This window comes from Chiloscyllium punctatum, chromosome 29, assembly GCF_047496795.1.
Source record: "Chiloscyllium punctatum isolate Juve2018m chromosome 29, sChiPun1.3, whole genome shotgun sequence".
NCBI lineage: Eukaryota > Metazoa > Chordata > Chondrichthyes > Orectolobiformes > Hemiscylliidae > Chiloscyllium > Chiloscyllium punctatum.
In genome coordinates, this window is record NC_092767.1 from 63,219,166 (window position 1) to 63,239,267 (window position 20,102).

Below are 20,102 nucleotides of genomic sequence, written 5' to 3' on the forward strand. Positions count from 1 at the left end.
ATGGTGTTGAGCTTCTTGAGTGTCATTGGAGCTGCCCCCATTCAAGCAGCAGTATTTATCTGGCTGGTCCAGTTCTGTTTCTGGTCAATGGTGACTCCCAGAATGTAGATAATGGGGGTTTTAATCATGGTAACGCCATTGATTATCAAGAGGTGATGGTTAGGTTCTGTCATTTCCTAGCATTTGTGAGGGTAGCGGGCGTTGGGTCATGAAGATGGAGCCTTTACAGTTACAGCCAAAGTCACAGCCTTTAGAACCCAACATTGAGATGAACAATTCCAGAAGGTGATCACCCTCATCCAAGATGGTAACCATCCTCCCCCACACCCTTAAGTCCCGCGGTGTGTGGATTTCTCCCTGCATAGCCAACTCATTTTCAAATATTCACTCTTCACAGCAGCACCCTACCTAATATTTATCTCCCTCTCTTATTACCATTGGCTATCTCTTTGTTTGCATAACCCCTTTATTTCCTGGGCTCTGTCTCCATGGACTCAAATCAATCTTGTCCCTCACTCTCTCATCAGTGTGAGAGCTAGAATAAATACATATCAGCAGTTCTTGTCAGTTCTGAACAAGGGTCATTGACTTGAAACATTTTTCTCTCAACAGATCCTGCCAGACCTGCTGGGTTTGTAACTAACTCTTAACTATTCCTCTGAAATGGCCTCACAAGCCACTCAGTTCCAGGGCAATTAGGGATGGGCAGTACATGCTGGTCAAGCAAGCAACATCGCCATCCCATGAACCAATGAAACAGCTCTTTGTTTCTGAACAATACGAGCAGCGATATGATGCTTCCCAGTGGAAGCTCGGGGATTGGGTAATGTTAAACACATGAGAAGGTTCACTCGCGTCATTCAACCTTTGGGGAAAGGCCTGACCTTAAAACCTCCAATATCAACGTTCTGGGGATTACCATTGGCCAAAATCTGAACTGGACCAGTCGTATATAAGTACGGTGGCTACAGAAGCAGGTATCTCACAGCAAGGAAATTATCCCCTGACTCCCCCAAAGCCGACATGAATCAAAAGTGTGATGGGCGACTTCCCACTTGCCTAGGTGGGTGCAGCTCCAAAGACACTCAAAGAAACGTCCGCTTTATGTTATCTGGGATGGTCCAGATCCCCCTCCTGTGAATCTGTGCCACCGAGTGTGAACGTATTCCGTATTTGATACCCTGACCGTGAGTGTTTCCTGCCTGACCCGTGTAGGACGAACAGAGCTCCCTCCAGATGTTGAAGAAACACCTCGTCCTCGAGCAGACAATTGATGATTACGCAGAGAACATCTGTGAACTCTCGAAGACGTGTAGAACGTTGTTGGACACAGGCCACCCGGAGAGGTAAAATGACCATGAAATGGTGCGGTTTGTGACTGCGGTGACTTCAATCCAGTTTAGGCAGGAGGAGAAAGTTGAATAGCTGTCACTGGAGAACAATCGAATAATATTGTGACATCAAGGTCACTGGGCAGTTTGCCGTGTAGTGATACTACTTTCAAATCCCATCCAGCTCTCGGGAATGTTGGCATGGTGACTCTCCCATTGGGTGTTTTCAGGGGATTTGAGTGGTTTAACTTGCTGCGATGAGAACAGTGCAATGCCCTGAGAACGTGAGAATGTTTTGGTTCCCTTCAGTATCTGTTGCCATGGCATCATAAATGGGGAAAAGACAGGCTGGATGGTGAATTGTTCCAGTTCATAAAACAGTGACTTTAAAACTCGCAAATTCAACCTCCACCACCTCTGTCCCATCTCTGTAATCTCCAAACACCGTACTCTCTGAGATATTTACGGATCTCTGATTCTGGCCTCATGTTGGGAATGTACATGCTGCATCTTGGTGTATAGATGTTTTTAAAAGTTATCTCTATGAAAATGCTCAGAGGGGAATAATATTGACCCAATATTAATCAAGATTGAATTGAAACAGTCCACGGGTTGTTCTCTGTTCTCTGTCTAGTTTCTCTGAGAGTATAGTGAGAGAACAAACTAATGACGTTTTCAGTTGAACTGTGCAAACAAAAGAAGTGCCTTTTTGAGAGAACCTGGAGCGATCTGACTGTCTGAAACATCAGGAGTGTACATGATGGTCCCACTGCCACTCAATGTTTCCATTTCTGTCTCTCTCTCGCTCACTCACTCACTCACAGAAACACCCTCTCACTCTCACACATGTAAAACATCCACACACACATCACACAAAATGCCCACACATTAGACAAAATAGCCACACACAAAGCACACACATTCATAGCACACACATACACCCCACACGTACATACATACGCACCACACACAGGTGACACACACTCACTCACATACATACACGCACAAAATCAGAGTATTAGTCACAATCTCTTTGTCTCACTTTCTCACACATAAACACAGTTACACTGTCATTCTCACTTGCACATCCACAGTCACAATATCTTAGACACGGCATCTCTGTGTTTCATTCACACACGCACTAACGCAGTCACATGCCGCGATACATGTAGGGAGCATGTTGTGATGGGAGCAAGCAGTGAATGGTAACATTTAGGGAACTGGATATAGGTGGTTCTTCTATAACGTGATGGTTACGTTCTTGTGCAAACCCCCCTTTATAGAAAAATCATGCTTTAGAAATAGCGTTTAAAGTGTTGTCGATGTAATCAGGTTACAGCCAACTCACATTTTAGAAGTCCATGCTTCAGAAACAGTGTCCCCAATTTGTCAATCATGTTGCAGCAAATTCGTGTTGACGCAACATGCGTTATAGCAGAAGGACCTGTATTACAATAGTTGCAAGAAGGCTGCATTAAAACTTGCTTAAGGACAATGTGAAATTTTCGATATCTCCTTCACAAGTGTTCAAAGATCAATGAAGAGCACTTCAGTATGCAGGTAGTTGGGAATGGACAGCAAGGCTGGGTATGAAAGACAGGCAGATGTAAGTTGGCTCCAAGTTCAGCGTGTTCTGCTGTTTAGCTGGACACTCCTGAGAAGGTAACTGAACTGGACTAGTTCAGTGTGTTGGTGTTCAGGAAGAAGTCCTAAGGGTAATTGCCTGGTTTTGGTGTGACGGCTCAGAAAGGCGTTTTAGGAGTTGCTTGATGCACATGAACTAGAATGGAGCTCAGGGAAAACCTCAGGGGCAGTGCAGGCTTTGTGAAGCTAGCTATCGGTGAAAAGCCAGAGCTGTGCCTTTGAGTAAATACTGGACTGCAGTTCCAGAGTCCAGTGGAGTGTAGACACAGGAAAGGCTGGAGTTTGATCAGTCTTTGTGGAAGTCCATAGTGAAATAACAGGGTTTCAAGGGCAGGTCATCCAAAGTGAAATTTAAGTGAAGTTGGATGACCCACTGCATCACTAACGTCTGATGGGGATTGATGCTAAATCCAAGGCATATGCTTTGATGTGCTCTGTGAGGTGTTCAATTATACTTTGTTACCCATAATTGCCTCATGTCAATTCTGGGTGTTAGACTATAAGGGATGTAGACCAGTTCTAACTTTGTATGGCAGAGTTAATTTCCACTTGTTAAAACATCTTGTGAGATGTTATCTTCGTAAATCTGTGGTCTCACTTTGTCTACTCAGAGCAAACAGGTTACCAGCCCTTAGCCTGGTAACATAAGTTTGACACTCTCATATGGCATCTTTAAAACTTCTGTTGTCAGCTAATCTATTAAACCTGTTAATATGGATTTGTGGAAAACACTGCGAGAGCAGGCTTTATTAACTGAGATATTGAAAACAGGAACAAGGAGGTTACAATGGAGTCGTAGAGACGTTATTTAGACCACAGCTAGAGTACTGTATGCAGTACTGGTCACCATTCTATAGGAAGGATGTGTTTGCACTGGAGGTTTGCAGAGGAGATTGACCAGGATGTTACCTTGAGTGATTCAGCTTTGAGGAGAGACCAGATAAATATGGGTTGTTTCTTCTGAGCAGAGAAAGCTGAGGGGGGACTTGACTGAGATGTACTAAGTTCTGAAGGCCATAGATAGGGAGAAATGTTTCCCAATCGTAGAGAAGTCAGTAATCGGGGGGCATTGATTTAAGGTGACTGAGAGGTTTAGAGAGGATTTAAGGAAATAAGTTTTCATCCAGTCGGTGGTGGGTATCTGGAACTCACTGCCTGAAAGGGTAGTAAAGGCAGGAACCATTGCAATATTTAAGAAGTATTTTGATGAATACTTGACATGTCATCGTATACAAAGCTACAGGCCAAGTGCTGGAAAATGGAGTTAGTGGCGAGCACAGATACACTGGACTGAAAGGCCTCTTTCTGTGTTATAATACTCTGTGATTCTATAACTCTCAGTGGATAGATTCTTGTCAGGATCTAGTTTGATGGATCATGATGCTGGACCGATTTGCTCAGAGATTGGGGAGGAGAGTACCACTGCACCACAGTGTACATGCAGGTGGCCGAAGGAGTCGGATTAACTTCGGATGGCTCAAGCAAAGAGTGACGATGGGTAAAATGGTCTCCACCTGTAGGAAGTTCTCTGGCGATTCTGTCGCTGTGGGTGAACAGGCAGAAGATCACGGCCAGATGGAAGTGTGGAATGTGTAGCACAAACAGATCAGCAGGGCTTTAACATGAGGTGGAAACAAAGCAAGGGTAATGTGAGAAAAAAAACAGTGAACGTTGGAATGCCCTGCCTGGAAAAGTGGTGGAGGAGACTTCCGTTGAGTCATTCAAGAGGGCATTGGTTGGTTTGCTTTTGATAGAATTAGTGTGCAGAGAATTGGGGAAAGGGCAGGAGATTATAGATAACAGAGGTGGTCTAGATAATAGAGCTGTTGCAGCATGATGGGCCAAATTACCTCTTCCTACACCATAGTGATCCACTGATCTTATTGCATGGTAGAGCAGGTTCAAGGGGCTGTATGGTCTACTTTGGCTCCTATTTCATATGTTTGTCTTGGTATTTCTTGGGACTATTGTTTGACAGTAAGCTCTATGTTGATGAGACTTAGAGAATCGTAGAATTTTACAGCACAGAAGGAGGCTATTTGACCCATCGTTTCTGTACTAGCTCCTGAAAGAGCAACCGAGCTAGTCCCATTGCCCAGCCCTATCTCTGTAGCTCTCTAAATTCATCACTTTCACATTACATTCAGCTCTTTGTTTTGGAACTTCCTATGGAATCCATCTCCAGACAGCACATTCCAAATGCTAACAACACTCTGAGTAAAATGGTTTCTCCTCATCTCACTCCTACGTCTCTTGCTGACAAGCCTAAAATTGTGACCCCGAGTTACTGACATACCAAAATATCCTTCTTTACCCTGTCAAAATTAGACATAATTTTGGTCACCTCAATAAGGTCACCTCTTAATCTTCACTGCTCCAAGGAGAACAAGTACAATTTCTCGAATATTTACTTGTATCTAAAATCCCTCATTCCTGGTATCATTCTAGTAAATCTCCTTTTAGGTGCCCAGACCTGAAACGTGGTCTGACCAATGATCTGTTGAGGTGAGGCATCACTTCCTTGCTTTTATAGTCTGTGCCTCTATTTATAAACCCAAGGTTCCTATAAGCCTTGAAACAACTACTTCAACGTTCCTGGCCACCTGCATGTGAACCTCGAGGTCCCAAGATGAGAAGGTGCTTTGTCTGGTTTTGCTTTGTTGTAATGGCCATGACATGACAGACTGGTGTCATACTAACTCCGTGTTTCTGGTACAGTGAGCAGATCAGCAAACAGCAATCTCAAATTGACCGCCTGTACGTGAGCCTGAAGGACCTCGCTGAGGAACGGAAAAGCAAGCTGGAGCAATATTACTGGCTCTTCCAGTTAAACCGAGAGGTCGATGAGCTGGAGCAGTGGATCGCAGAGCGAGAGGTAATAGCGGCATCACCAGAACTTGGACAAGACTTCGAACACGTCACTGTAAGTAAGCAGTTGTAGCATGAAATTGGTGTGAACCGCATTGCCTTGATAATGACAAGGGGAGATTGGAGGTGTTGAGCTTTAGAAAGCTCCAGAAAGCTAAATGATGGAGGACTCAACTGAAACCAATTTTTGCAAGCTTTTATAAGCAATTATTTACAGAGTTACACAAGACAAGCATCCGATGCCTCACAATCCCAATTACAGTCTGTTGCTATTTATAAGACAACATAGCATCTCAGACTTTGTTTTTATGTAAAAGCAGAATGTAGGAAGTTAATAAGTAAGTTTAAAAGTTGGACCTAATGTCTCAGGATTGCTGCCAGTTCCACGTGCTGGTCAGAGTAGAAAGAGCCTCTATTCCTGATGAAGGGCTTTTGCCCGAAACGTCGATTTTCCTGCTCCTCAGATGCTGCCTGACCTGCTGTGCTTTTCCAGCACCACTCTAACCCAGAGTAGAAAGAGCACGTGACTGGAGAGATGGTATGAGGGAGATCAGATTCCTGGGACACTGGGACTGTTCTGGGGATGGTGGGGCTAGTTGCATCTGAGCAGGACTGGACCTGAGGTCCGAGGGACAGTGTTTGCTTGTGAGAGTATCCAAACTAAAACGCAGGAGGATGTGAATTTATACAGGGAAACAGAAGAGAAGAAGCTCGGGCAAAACAAAAAACAGAATGGGAAATAAGAAAAGTGACAGGCGGAGAATTCAAGGGGAAGAATCAAACAGGGCCAAAGCTCAAACTAATGTGAATGGAATTGAGCAAGTTAAGAAGATAAGCCCTATTGCCTTGTGTCTGAATGTGTGGAGCTTGCTCAATCAGTGAATGAACTTTTCACACAAATATGATATTATTGGGATTGTAGAGACATGGCTGCAGGGTTACAAAGGATGGGAACTGAATATCCGGGGCAATCAGTTTTTAGGAAAATGAGATTTTAGGGGAGATGATGGCCTCATGGTATTACCGCTGGACTGTTGTTCCAGAGACCCTGGTAATGTTCTGGGAATCCAGATTCAAATCCTGTGACGGCAAATTCTAGAATTTGAATTCAATAAAAATGTAGAATTAAGCATGTAGCGGTGACCTTGAAGCCATTGTTGATTGTTGGGGAAAACACATCTGTTTAACTAATGAATTTAGGGAAGGACCCTTATCTGGTCTGGCCAGCATATGACTCCAGCTGAAAAATGTGTTGCTGGAAAAGCGCAGCAGGTCAGGCAGCATCTGAGGAGCAGGAAAATTGACGTTTCGGGCAAAAGCCCTTCATCAGGAATAGAGGCTCTTTCTACTCTGACCAGCACGTGGCACTGGTAGCAATCCTGAGATATTAGGTCCAACTTGTAAAATGGCTTCCTGAAGAAGGGCTTATACCCGAAATGTCGATTCTCCTGCTCCTTGGATGCTGCCTGAGCTGCTGCGCTTTTCCAGCAACACATTTTTCAGCTCTGATCTCCAGCATCTGCAGTCCTCACTTTCTCCTACATATGACTCCAGACCCACAGGGATGTGGTTGACTCTTAACTGCCCTCTGGGCAATTAGAGATGGATAATAACTGCTGGACTAGGCAATAATGCCCTTAACACCATGAATGAATTAAAGAAAAAGAGATAGATAGCACTCCTTGCTGAAGAGGAGATTAACACAATAGTGAGGAAAGACATTAGATTTGGTGAAGTGGAATCTGTATGAGTAGAGCTTAAAAACTCCAACTGGCAGCAAACAATAGTGGTTTTATCCAGACTCTGAAAGTGTAGTAATGTTGGGGAATGAGTTAAATAGGAAATGTGAGACAAAAGTAATAAAGAGAGAGGTGTAACTATGGGCGATTTTAATCTGCACACAGATTGGACAAATCAAGTCGGTAATCTGAAGAGGAATATGTATGGGATTGTTTTCAGGATCAATATATTGAGGAACTAGGCTATCCTAGACTGAGTATTGTGTAATTAGAAAGGAACAACTGTCAGTCTATCTGTGTGAGGCCCCTGAGGGAAGACTGACCATAATATGATAGAGCTTCTCAATAAAATAGAGATTGACATAATTTATTCTGAGACTAGGGTCATGAATTGAAATAAAAGAAACCACGATGGTGCAAGGCACAAGCTGGACATTATAAGTTGGGAAACATTGCTTAAAGGAATTCTGATGGATAGGCAATGGCAAACATTTGAAAAGTGCACAGTGGAACCACAACAATTATTCATGCCCCATTGAGGGTGTGGTGCTGGCGAAGCAGGTCAGGCAGCATCCGAGGAGCAGGAGAATCGACATTTTGGGCATAAGCTCTTTATCAGGAAACTATTCATTCAGGAAATTATTCATTCTTCTCCATCACAAAACTAAAAAGGTGGCCCGACAGTGGCTGACAAGGTAAGTTAAGGATACTATTATACCCAAAGAAGGGGCATAAAAATTGGCCAAGAGAAAAGCAGCAGACCCGAGGATTGGGTGCAGTTTAGATTTCAGCAAAGGAGGACAAATGGGTTGATTAAGACAGGGACAACAGCCTATACAAGTAAGCTTGCAAACAACATACAAACCGATTGTCAAACGTCTACAGCTTTGTGAAGAAAAAAAAAATTAATGAAGCAGGGAAAGGACTTTGCCTATTTACCCTATCCATGCCCCTCATAATTTTAGATTAGATTAGATTACAGTGTGGAAACAGGCCCTTCGGCCCAACAAGTCCACACCGACCCGCCGAAGTGCAACACACCCATACCCCTACATTTACCCCTCACCTACCACTACGGACAATTTAGCATGGCCAATTCACCTGACCTGCACATCTTTGGACTGTGAGAGGAAACTGGAGCACCCGGAGGAAACCCACACAGACACGGGGAGAACGTGCAAACTCCACACAGTCAGTCACCTGAGTCGGGAATTGAACCCAGGAACCCGGGTCTCTGGCGCTGTGAGGCAACAGTGCTAGCCACTGTGCCACCGTGCCGCCCAAATTTTGTAAACCTCTATAAGGTCACCCCTTAGCCTCCGACGCTCCAGGGAAAACAGCCTCAGCCTGTTCAGCCTCTCCCAATAGCTCAAATCCTCCAACCCTGACAACATCCTTGTGAATCTTTTCTGAACCCTTTCAAGTTTCACAACATCTTTCCAATAGGAAGGAGACCAGAATTGCACACAATATTCCAACACTGGCCTAACCAACATCCTGTACAGTCGCAACATGATCTCCCAACTCCTGTACTTAATACTCTGACCGATAAAGGAAACGCCGGTTGGATCGAAGGGTCTGTTTCCATGCTGTACATCTCTATGACTCTACGACAACTGTAAGCCCCTTTGCAGTCAGAAATGGGGAATTTATAATGGGGAACAAAGAAATATCAGACTAAATAAATATATACTTTGCTTCTTTGTTCACAAAGGAGTACATAAATAATGTCATAAACAAATTTGGCAAACACAGCGTCTAGTGAGAGTGATAAACCCTCTGCTTAATTTAAAACCAGCAACGCAGAAAGGATTTACCCCGCGCAGTTATCTATAAATATCCGAGATGCCAAGGACTATTTAAAATAAAATTAACAACTTTATTTCTTAAAATATAACAGAGAATAATTAACTAACCGCTACTTACAATTTTTTTCACGAACCTATCATTTACCTTTCCTTCTCTAATACTAGTCTGATAAAACTCACAATTAAGATTTACAAAACAACACTTCTTATTCAAAACCAGACAGCTTGTCTTCGGATCTTCTTTTCCCTTTGTTAGGAATTTCTGCGTCACAGATTACTGATCGAAAAGGTACTTTTAAGAGAGATTTTTTTCAAGCTGTCTGTTTACATGCTAGGCTTGTCAGTTCTACTCTCAACTGTTCAATTTTCCCTCGGTCTTATACTCCAGAGCATAAGATTGTGTCATTGTTAATATACTCAATTCCAACTGAATTGGAACTTTTTTTTTCTGGGTATAATTTAAACTGATTGGCCGAATTCAAATTTGTTTTTGTCTCCAGGCAATGAGTTAATCGAGTTGTTCGACCAAGTGTTATATTGTTGCCTTACTGAGAACACTTGGTGCTGTGTCCGGTAGTTCTGCTGCTTTTAACTCTCTTAAAGGTACACCCACATCTTCATAACAAGGGGAAAGAAGTGAAGGAAATCAATATTAGTCAAGAAAAGGTGTTGGGGAAATTAATGGATTGAAGGCCAATAAATCCCCAGATTCTGATAGTTTCAGAGTATTTAAGGAAGTGCCCCTAGAAACAGTGGATGCATTGGGGGTCATCCTCCAGGATTCTATAGACTTTGGAACAGTTTCTAAGATTGGATAGTTGCTGGTGTAACCCCTCAATTTAAAAACGAGATAGAGAGAAAACTGAATTATGGACTAGTCAGCCTGACATCAGTATTGGGGTAAATGTTAGACTCCATCATGAAAGATTAATAGCTGAACACTTGGAAACCAGTGACCGGACTGGACAAAATCGGCACGGGTTTACAAAAGGAATTATGTTTGACAAATCTACTGGAATTGTTTGAGGATTTTAATCATAGAGGTGATCAGGGAAGCCAGTGCATGTAGTTTATTTGGACTTTCAGAAGGCTTTTGATGAGGTCCCACAATAAGAGATTAGCATGTAAAATCAAAGTGCATGGGATTGGGGGTTGTGATGTGGTTGTGAAGGTAATTGATTGGTAGGCAGGAAACAAAGGTAGGAATAAACAGGTCTTTTTCCTACTGGCAGCCAGTGACTACTGGGATACCGCTGGGATCAATGCTTGCATTCCAGCTGTTCACAATGTATATTCATGATTTAGATGAAGGATAATATCTCCCAAGTTCGCTTGTGATGTAAAGTAGGTGGGAGGGTGGTCTGTGAAGATGCAGAGATGCCTGGTGTGATTTGGACAAATTGAGTGGGAAGGTGGAGTATAATGTGGGTAAATATGGGTTACCTGTTTGGTAGCAAAAACAGGAAGGTTATTATTAACTGAATGGTGATAGATTAGGAAAGGGGAAGATGCAATAAAACCTGGGTGTCTTTGTACACCAGTCGCTGAAGGTAAACATGCAGTTGCAAACTGTACATGTTATCCTTCACAGGGAAAGGATTCAAGTACAGGAGCAGGGATGTCTTGCTGCAATTAAACAGGGCCTTGGTGAGACCACAGCTGGAAAGCTGTGTGTAGGTTTGATTTCCTCATCTGAGGAAGGATGTTCTGGCGATAGAGGGAGTGCAACAAAAGTTTACCAGATTGATTCTGGGATGTCAAGACTGTGAGGAGTGATTGGACTGGTTAGGACTATATTCACTAGAAGAATGAGGGGGATCTCAAAGAAACCTATAAAATTCTACCAGAACTGGACAGGGTAAACGCAGGAAGGATGTTCTGATGACTGGACAGTCCAGAACCCAGCGTCATAATTGAAATGATAGGGTAGGCCATTCAGGTCTGAGATGAGGAGAATTGTCTTCATTTAGAGAGCACTGAGCCCATGCAATTCTCTGCAGCAAGTGGTTGAAGCCAAAATGTTTACAAGAAGCAGTTAGACATCATCCTTTGAGAATGAGGAGAAACCAGGAACAGGGTAATGAGATGGATGGATGATCAGCCATGATCATATTGAAAGATGGAGAAGGCTCAAAGGGCTGAATGGTCTATTCCTGCTTCTATTCTCTATGTTTCTGTAGATACACAAGTGAAATCCGTGTAAACACAATTCCATCTACAATTAGGAGAGGGGTGTTTATTCCTTAAAATATGTAAAATGTGACCACCAATACAGCACACTCTCCAATCGCCATTTTTAACTTGAGGGACTTTGAGAAAACGCAGAGCTTCATTGAGACATTTGAAGCAAACTCCACATTGCAATTGTGAGTTGGATTAATATTTAATATTTATGTTCATAAATGGAGGAGCTGTGTCACTCATCAGGGGGAATGCCACATCTGCACTCAGAGGACATACTGGAGGGCCCATTCACTGAGGCAATATGGGTAGAGCTCAAAAATAACATGAGTGCAATCACTCTGATGGGAATACACTATAGGCCCCTCCCCAACCCCCCACCAACAGCACCGAGACATTGAGGATAAAATATGTCAGCAGATTATGGAAAGATGCAACAATAACAGGGTTGTCATAGTGGGTTACTTTGACTTTCCCAATATTGACTGGGACTTCCTGAGAGCAAGAAGCTTAGCTGGGGCAGAAGCTGTTAGTGCATCCAAGAGGTTTTCTTGAAACGGTGTATGGATATTGCAATGAGAGGAGGGGCCATACTGGACCTTGTATTGGCCAATGAGCCTGGCCAGGTGACTGACCTTTCAGTGGGAGAGCAACAGTGATCACAACTCTTTAAGTTTCAAGATAAGGATAAGTTAGGACCTTGGGGGAAGGAACGAGAACGCGAGGAAGGTGAATTATATCAGTATTAGGCAAGGGCTAGGGAGTATTAATTGGGTGCAGATGTTATCAGGCAACATCCAAGTAGCTTCAAAATCGATGTTTCGGGCAAAAGCCCTTCATCAGGAATTCCTGATGAAGGGCTTTTGCCCGAAACGTCGATTTCGAAGCTACTTGGATGCTGCCTGAACTGCTGTGCTCTTCCAGCACCACTAATCCAGAATCTGGTTTCCAGCATCTGCAGTCATTGTTTTTACCGATGTTATCAGGCAAGTCCACATTTGACGTGTGGAAATTGTTTAAAGACCTACTGATCAGAGTTCAGGACCAGCGTCATCTAGTATGGAAGAATGACAAGGATGTCAAGATAAGGGATCCTTGGATAATGAGGGATGTTGTAAATTTAGTCAAATTTGTAAGATTTAGTAAGCTAAAATCTGACAGGGCCTGTGAAGAATATAAAGGAAGCAGGAAAGAGCTCAAGCAGGGAATTAGGAGAACAAGAAGGGCCCATGAAATGACCTTGGCAAGTATGGTTAAAGAAAATCCCAAGGTATTCTACAAGTACATTAAAAAAACAAGATACTAACTAAGAAGAGGGTAGGATCAAGAAGGGAACTTGTGCTTGGAGGCAGAGGATGTGGGCGAGATCCTAAATGAGTACTTTCCATCAATATTTATGCAGGAGAAGGACTTGGAAGGTGGTGAGATTAGTGTGGAGCGTGCTAATAAGCCAGGGCTTTTTGAGATCAAGAAAGAAGTGGTGTTGGTTCTCTTGAAGAACATTAAGGTGGATATGTCCCCAGGGCCCGATGGTATCTACTCTAGCTTATTGAGAGAGGCAAGAGAAGAGATTGCTAGAACCTTGACCAAGATCAGGTTAAAGGTCTTTGTAGCCTTGCTACCCACTGGAGAGGTCCCAGAGGACCGGCAACTAGCTAACGTTGTTCCTCTATTCAAGAAGAGAAATAGGGATAATCCAGGAAACCATAGACCAGTGAGTCTCACATCGATGGTTGGGAACCAATCTTAATGATAGGAATTACATGCATTTAGAAAGGCATGGCTTAATTAGGGACAGTCAGCATGGCTTTGTGCAGGGCAGGTCATGTCTTACTAACTTGATTGAATTTTTTGAAGAGGAGACAAAGGTGATTGATGAGGGTAGAGCAGCTGATATTGTTTACGTGGATTTTAGTAAGGCTTTCGACAAGGCTCCCCCAGGGTAGCCTTATCCAGAAGATTAAGAAGCATGCAATCCATGGTGACTTGATCGCTTCGATTCAGAATTGGCTTGCCCACAGAAGGCAGAGGGTAGTGGTGGCAGGGTGCTTTTTCAGGCTGGAGGTCCATAATTAGTGCTGTTCTGCAGGGATCTATACTGGGACTTCTGCTGTTCGTGATATATATGAACGACTTGGATAAAAACATGGAGAGGTGGGTTGGTAAGTTTGTAGAAGACACAAAAATTGGTGGAGTTGTGGATAGTGTAGAATATTGTCAAAGGATGTAGCGGGATAGAGAGCAGTTGCAAATACGGGTGGAGAAATGGCAGGTGGGCAAGTATGAGATGCTGCACTTTGGGACATCAAATGTAAGGAAATGTATACAGTTAATGGCAGGATCCTAAAGAGCACTGATGGATCTTGGAGCTCAAGTCCATAACTCCCTGCAAGTGGCCATGCAGCGAGACAGGGTGGTAAAGAAGGCGTATGGCATGCTCGCCTTTATTGGTTGGGACATTGAGTACAAGAGTCAGGATGTCATCTTTATGAGACTTTGGTTAGGCCACTCTTAAAGTATTGTGTTCAGTTCTGGTCGCCACATTACAGAAATTATGTGGAGGGTGCAGAAGAGGTTTACCAGGATGCTGCTTGGATTAGCAGGTAGGAGCTATAAGGAGAGGCAGGAAAAACTAGGATTGTTTTCTTTGGAGAGGCGAAGTATGAGGAGATACTTGATAGAAATCTATAAAATTATGAGATGCATAGATAGGGTTGACAGTCAGAATCTTTTTCCAAGATTCTGGGAAATGTCTAATACCATGCATTTAAGGTGAGAGAGGGAAAGATCAAAGGAGATGTGAAAGATAAGTTTTTTTACACAGAGAGTGGTGGGAGTCTGGAACACACTGGCCGAATAGTAATGGAGGTAGATACATTAGGAGCGTTTAAGGGACTTTTAGATAAATACATGAATAGGCAAGGAATAGAGGAAGCAGGAAAATGGACGTTTCGGGCAAAAGCCCTTCATCAGGAATAGAGGCAGGGAGCCTGCAGTGGAGAGATAAATGAGAGGAGGGTGGGGGTGGGGAGAAAGTAGCATAGAGTACAATAGGTGAATGGGGGTGGGGTTGGAGCTGATCGGTCAGGGAGAGGGTGGGGGAAGGTAGCAAAGAGTATAATGAGTGAATGGGGGTGGCGATGAAGGTGATAGGTCAGAGAGGAGGGTGGAGTGGATAGGTGGAAAGGAAGATAAGCAGGTAGGACAGGTCATGGGGACAGTGCTGAGCTGAAAGGTTGGAACTGGGGTGAGGTGGGGGGAGGGAAAATGAGGAAACTGGTGAAATCCACATCGATGCCATGGGTTTGAAGTGTTCTGAGACGGAAGATGAGGTGTTCTTCCTCCAGGCGTCGAGTGGTGAGGGAACGGCGGTGAAGGAGGCCCAGGACCTGCATGTCCTCGGCTGAGTGGGAGGGGGAGTTGAAAAGTTGGGCCACAGGGCGGTGTGGTTGAATGGTGTGGGTGTCCCGGAGATGTTCCCTAAAGCGCTCTGCTAGGGGGTGTCCAGTCTCCCCAATGTAGAGGAGACCACATCGGGAGCAATGGATACGATAAATGATATTAGTGGATGTGCAGGTAAAACTTTGATGGATGTAGAAGGCTCCTTTAGGGCCTTGGATAGAGGTGAGGGAGGAGGTGTGGGCACAGGTTTTACAGTTCCTGCGGTGGCAGGGGAAAGTGCCAGGATGGGAGGGTGGGTTGTAGAGGGGGTGTGGACCTGACCAGGTAGTCACGGAGGGAATGGTCTTTGCGGAAGGCGGAAATGGGTGGGGAGAGAAATATATCCCTGGTGGTGGGGTCTGTTTGGAGGTGGCGGAAATGTTGGCAGATGATTTGGTTTATGCGAAGGTTGGTAGGGTGGAAGGTGAGCACCAGGAGTGTTCTGTCCTTATTACGGTGGGAGGGGTGGGGTCTGAGGGCAGAGGGGCGGGATGTGGACGAGATGCGTTGGAGGGCATCTTTAACCACGTGGGAAGGGAAATTGTAGTCTCTAAAGAAGGAGGCCATTTGGTGTGTTCTATGGTGGAACTGGTCCTCCTGGGAGTAGATCCGGTGGAGGTGGAGCAATTGGGAATACGGGATGGCATTTTTGCAGGAGGTAGGGTAGGAAGAGGTGTAATCCAGGTAGCTGTGGGAGTCGGTGGGTTTGTAAAAAATGTCAGTGTCAAGTCGGTCATCGTTAGGCACTCTGCAGGCACCCTGCCTCTATTCCTGATGAAGGGCTTTTGCCCAAAATGTCGATTTTCCTGCTCCTCGGATGCTGCCTGACCTGCTGTGCTTTTCCAGCACCACTCTAGCCTGGACTCTGGTTTCCAGCATCTGCAGTCCTTGTTTTTACCTAAGGAACAGAGGAATCTGGATCATGGGCAGGCAGAAGTGATTAATTTGGCGTCATGTTGGGTGCAACATCGTAGGCCGAAGGACCCAATACTGTTCTGTACTGTTCTATGCTCTAATAGTGACTGTGTTCCAAGGGTAGGATTAGTGAAAAGGAAACAGACATGAAGGAGGTGTCAGGACGAATATGATCCTCACTCCTACCTATCGGTCGGCCCCTCCCATATGGCTTTCCCAGCCGAGAGCTCACAGTCTCCCATGGCCCCGACCTCTTCCCAGTCCCTCCAGCCCCACGTTCCTGCCCCTTCTCTATGCCAACACCCCATTCCTTACTGGTTTGAGTTGGTACTCACTCTGACATCAAAGACGTGACAAAGCTCACAGGATCCAATCTTTCCGTCCCCACAGAGAACCGGAGTTGACGGAAGCATTTAGAGGACACGAGTGGACACAGTCCTGCTGCAGAGTATAGAAACCATCTTTGTCATGTGTTACGTGCATGAATACGCACATGACAGACATACGCACATGAACACTGACAGACACATGCATGAACACATGACGCACAAACTCAAATGTACATGAACACATGACATAGACACACATGACCACAAACATGCATGAACTTTCATGACACACACACCTGCATGAATAACGCGGACACATGCAGGCAAAGTGTTGGGTATTGGACATTGTTGCCTGTAATTTTTAGATTTGAATTGTTCCAAGTTTGGGATTTGCAGGGTTTTACGAATTTGTAGATTTGGGATTTTTGTGGGTTTGGTGTTTTCATGAGCATGGGAGTTTTGAAGGTTTGGGATTTTTGAGGATGCTTAGATGCTTTGGGGTCTTTTAGTTTATTTGGGAGTGGGCTTTGAGAAGATTTGTAGCTCAGGTTGAGGTTCTGGATGTAGGTTTACTCGCTGAGCTGGAAGGTTCATTTTCAGCCATTTTGTCACCATACCAGGTAACATCACCAGTGAGCCTCCAGTGAAGCACTGGTGTTAGTGACCCACTTTCTATTTATGTGGTTAGGGTTCCTTGGGTCGGTGATGTCATGTCCTGTGGTGATGTAACTTACTGTGGTGATATCATTTCCTGTTATTTTGGTAAATGGAGTCCAAGTTGATGTGTTTGTTGATAGTGTTCCGGTTGGAATGCCATGCTTCTCGGAATTCGTGTGTGTGTCTCTGTTTGGCTTGTTCTAGGATGGTACCTTGCAAGAACTGTAACAAACACTACTTTGGACAAACAGGCAGAAAGCTAGCCCCCAGGATACATGAACATTAACTATCCACAAAAAGATGTGACCCTCTCTCACTAGTATCCTTACATACAAATGAGGAAGGACACCACTTTGACTGGGACAACACATCCATCCTGGGACAAGCCAAACAGAGACACGCACGAGAATTCCTAGAATGTCTGAAGATGAAACTTCCAGCTCAGCGAGCAAACTTACATCCAGTTTATTTGGGAATTTTTGGGATTTTTGTGGCAGTTTGGTGTTCTTATGGGGCATCAGGGTTTGTGTGGAGGTTTGGGGTTTTTGGAGAGGATTAGGATTTTTGTGGGAGACTGGGGATTTGTGGGAGACTGGGGTTTTGGGAATTCGGGTTTTTAGAGTCAGAGTCATAGAGATCTGCAGTACAGAAACAGACCCTTCGGTCCAACTTGTCCATGCCGACCAGATATCATAACCTAATCTAGTCCCTCTAAATCCTTCCTATTAACACACAACCTTTGTAATTGTGGCAGCCTTCCACCACTTCCTCTGGCAGCTCATTCCATACATGCACTACTATGTTTTCCCTTAGCTCCCTTTTAAATTTTTCCCCCTCTCACCCAAAACCTATACCTCTAGTTCTGGACTCCTCCCAAGCCAGTGAAAAGACTTTGTCTCCTTATCCTATCCCCCCCCCCCATGCCCCTCATGATTTAATAAACCTCTATAAGGTCATCCCTCAGCCTCCGACGCTCCAGGGAAAACAGCCTATTCAGCCTCTCACTATAGCTCAAATCCACTAACCCTGGCAGTGTTCTTGTAAATCTTTTCTGCACCCTTTCACGTTTCACAACATTCTTCTGAGAGGAGGGAGACCAGAGTTGCACATTATATTCCAAAAATGGCCTAACTAGTGTCCTGTACAGCCGCAACATGACCTCCCAATTCCCAAACTCAATGCACTGACCAATAAAGGAAAGCGTACCAAACGCCTTCTTCACTATCCTAGCTATCTACAACTCCACTTCCAAGGAACTATGAAGCTGCACTCTTTGTTCAGCAACACTCCCCAGGATCTTACCATTAAGTGTATAAGTCCTGCTAAGATTTGCTTTCCAAAAATGCAGCACCTCGCATTTATATAAATTAAACTCCATCTGCCATTCCTCAGCCCATCTGATCAAAATGCCATTGTAACAGCCCATCTGATCAAAATGCTCTGAGGTAACCTTCCCTGTCCCCTATACCTCCAATTTTGGTGGGGATTTGGGTTTCTGTGGGACATTGGGATTTTATGGAGGATTTGGAGCATCAGAGGCTGAGGTTTATAAAATCAGGAGGGGCGTAGATAGGGTAAATAGGCAAAGTCTTTTCCCTGGGGTGGGGGAGTCCAGAACTAGAGGGCATAGGTTTAGGGTGAGAGGGGAAAGATATAAAAGAGACCTAAGGGGCAATGTTTTCACACAGAGGGTGGTACGTGTATGGAATGAGCTGCCAGAGGAAGTGGTGGAGGCTGGTACAATTGCAACATTTAAAAGGCATCTGGATGGGTATATGAATAGGAAGGGTTTGGAGGGATATGGGCCGGGTGCTGGCAGGTGGGACTAGATTGGGTTGGGATATCTGGTCGGCATGGACGGGTTGGACCGAAGGGTCTGTTTCTGTGCTGTACATCTCGATGACGTTATAATCTAAATTCTCTTTAAACCTTTTTATCCACTTACTACAGTGGTAGAGGGTTATTCAATCATATCTATGCTGTATGAAGGAGGAGTGAAGCCGATGGAAAATGGGTGGCCCTGAGGGTAGAAAGGTATCTGATGGATAGTTTGGTCCCCAGTGCTGTAACCTTCACCACGGTTGAGGCAAAGTTTCGAATCTATCCCGACCGGCACAACCATACGGTTGGAACCCATCCACTCTGGCTGTGCAGCCAACTGTGCCAGAGTGTCCACATGGCTGTCATAACCTGCCTGTTATAATCCAGAGCTCTGTATGGGGAGCCTCCAGCTTGCCTTCCATCCCATGGTTGGGAATCTCTCCCACTCTTACCACAAGCCATTGTCGCCTGTAGGAAGGCTTTACAGATGGATAACCAACCTTCCTTAACACACCTCTCTGGGCCTTCCAGTCCCAAGAGTGGGACCTGAACTGCTGGCACAGGGGCAATGATGTTACCCACTGCCTCACACTATGTGCTAGACAATACATTGGAATGAATATTTGTGGGAGGAACCTAAATGAGCTTCCACTTCACCAGCAACTCCCATGAACCTGTGCCTGGGACTAGTGCTGTAGCAGCAGGGGAGCAGGCCTGAACTAGGCTGGAGGGGGGAGCAGGGAACTGTCCTGGTCCCAGTCCGAGGGGAGAGCAGGGAACAGTCCTGGTCCCAGTCCGAGAGGAGAGCAGGGAACAGTCCTGGTCCCAGTCCGAGGGGAGAGCAGGGAACAGTCCTGGTCCCGGTCTAAGGGAGGAGCAGGGAACAGTCCAGGTCCCAGTCCGAGGGGAGAGCAGGGAACAGTCCTGGTCCCAGTCTGAGGGAGGAGCAAAGAACAGTCCAGGTCCCAGTCCGAGGGGAGAGCAGGGAACAGTCCTGGTCCCAGTCTGAGGGAGGAGCAAAGAACAGTCCTGGTCCCAGTCTGAGGGAGGAGCAAAGAACAGTCCTGGTCCCAGTCCGAGGGGAGAGCAGGGAACAGTCCAGGTCCCAGTCTGAGGGGGGAGCAGGGAACAGTCCAGGTCCCAGTCTGAGGGGGGAGCAGGGAACAGTCCTGGTTCTGGTCTAAGGGAGGAGCAGAGAACAGTCCTGGTCAAAGTCTGAGTGGGGAGCAGGGAACAGTCCAGGTCCCAGAGTGAGGGGGAGTAGGGAACAGTCCTGGTCCCAGTGTGAGGGGGGAGCAGGGAACAGTCCTGGTCCCAGAGTGAGGGGGAGTAGGGAACAGTCCAGGTCCCAGTGTGAGGAGGGAGCAG

At 45.2% G+C, this 20,102-nt stretch overlaps 1 protein-coding gene across 5 annotated transcripts in view; it reads left to right on the top strand.

Moving 5' to 3' along the window:
* Positions 1 to 20,102, top strand: part of LOC140454472 (spectrin beta chain, non-erythrocytic 1-like) — a 274,811-nt gene that overhangs the window by 198,406 nt on the left and 56,303 nt on the right. For all 5 annotated transcript variants that reach the window (XM_072549239.1, XM_072549238.1, XM_072549237.1 and 2 more), the window contains 2 exons: positions 1,216 to 1,346; positions 5,694 to 5,898. In XM_072549239.1, the coding sequence (XP_072405340.1) occupies positions 1,216 to 1,346; positions 5,694 to 5,898 (336 nt within the window). The remainder of the gene's footprint in view (positions 1 to 1,215; positions 1,347 to 5,693; positions 5,899 to 20,102) is intronic.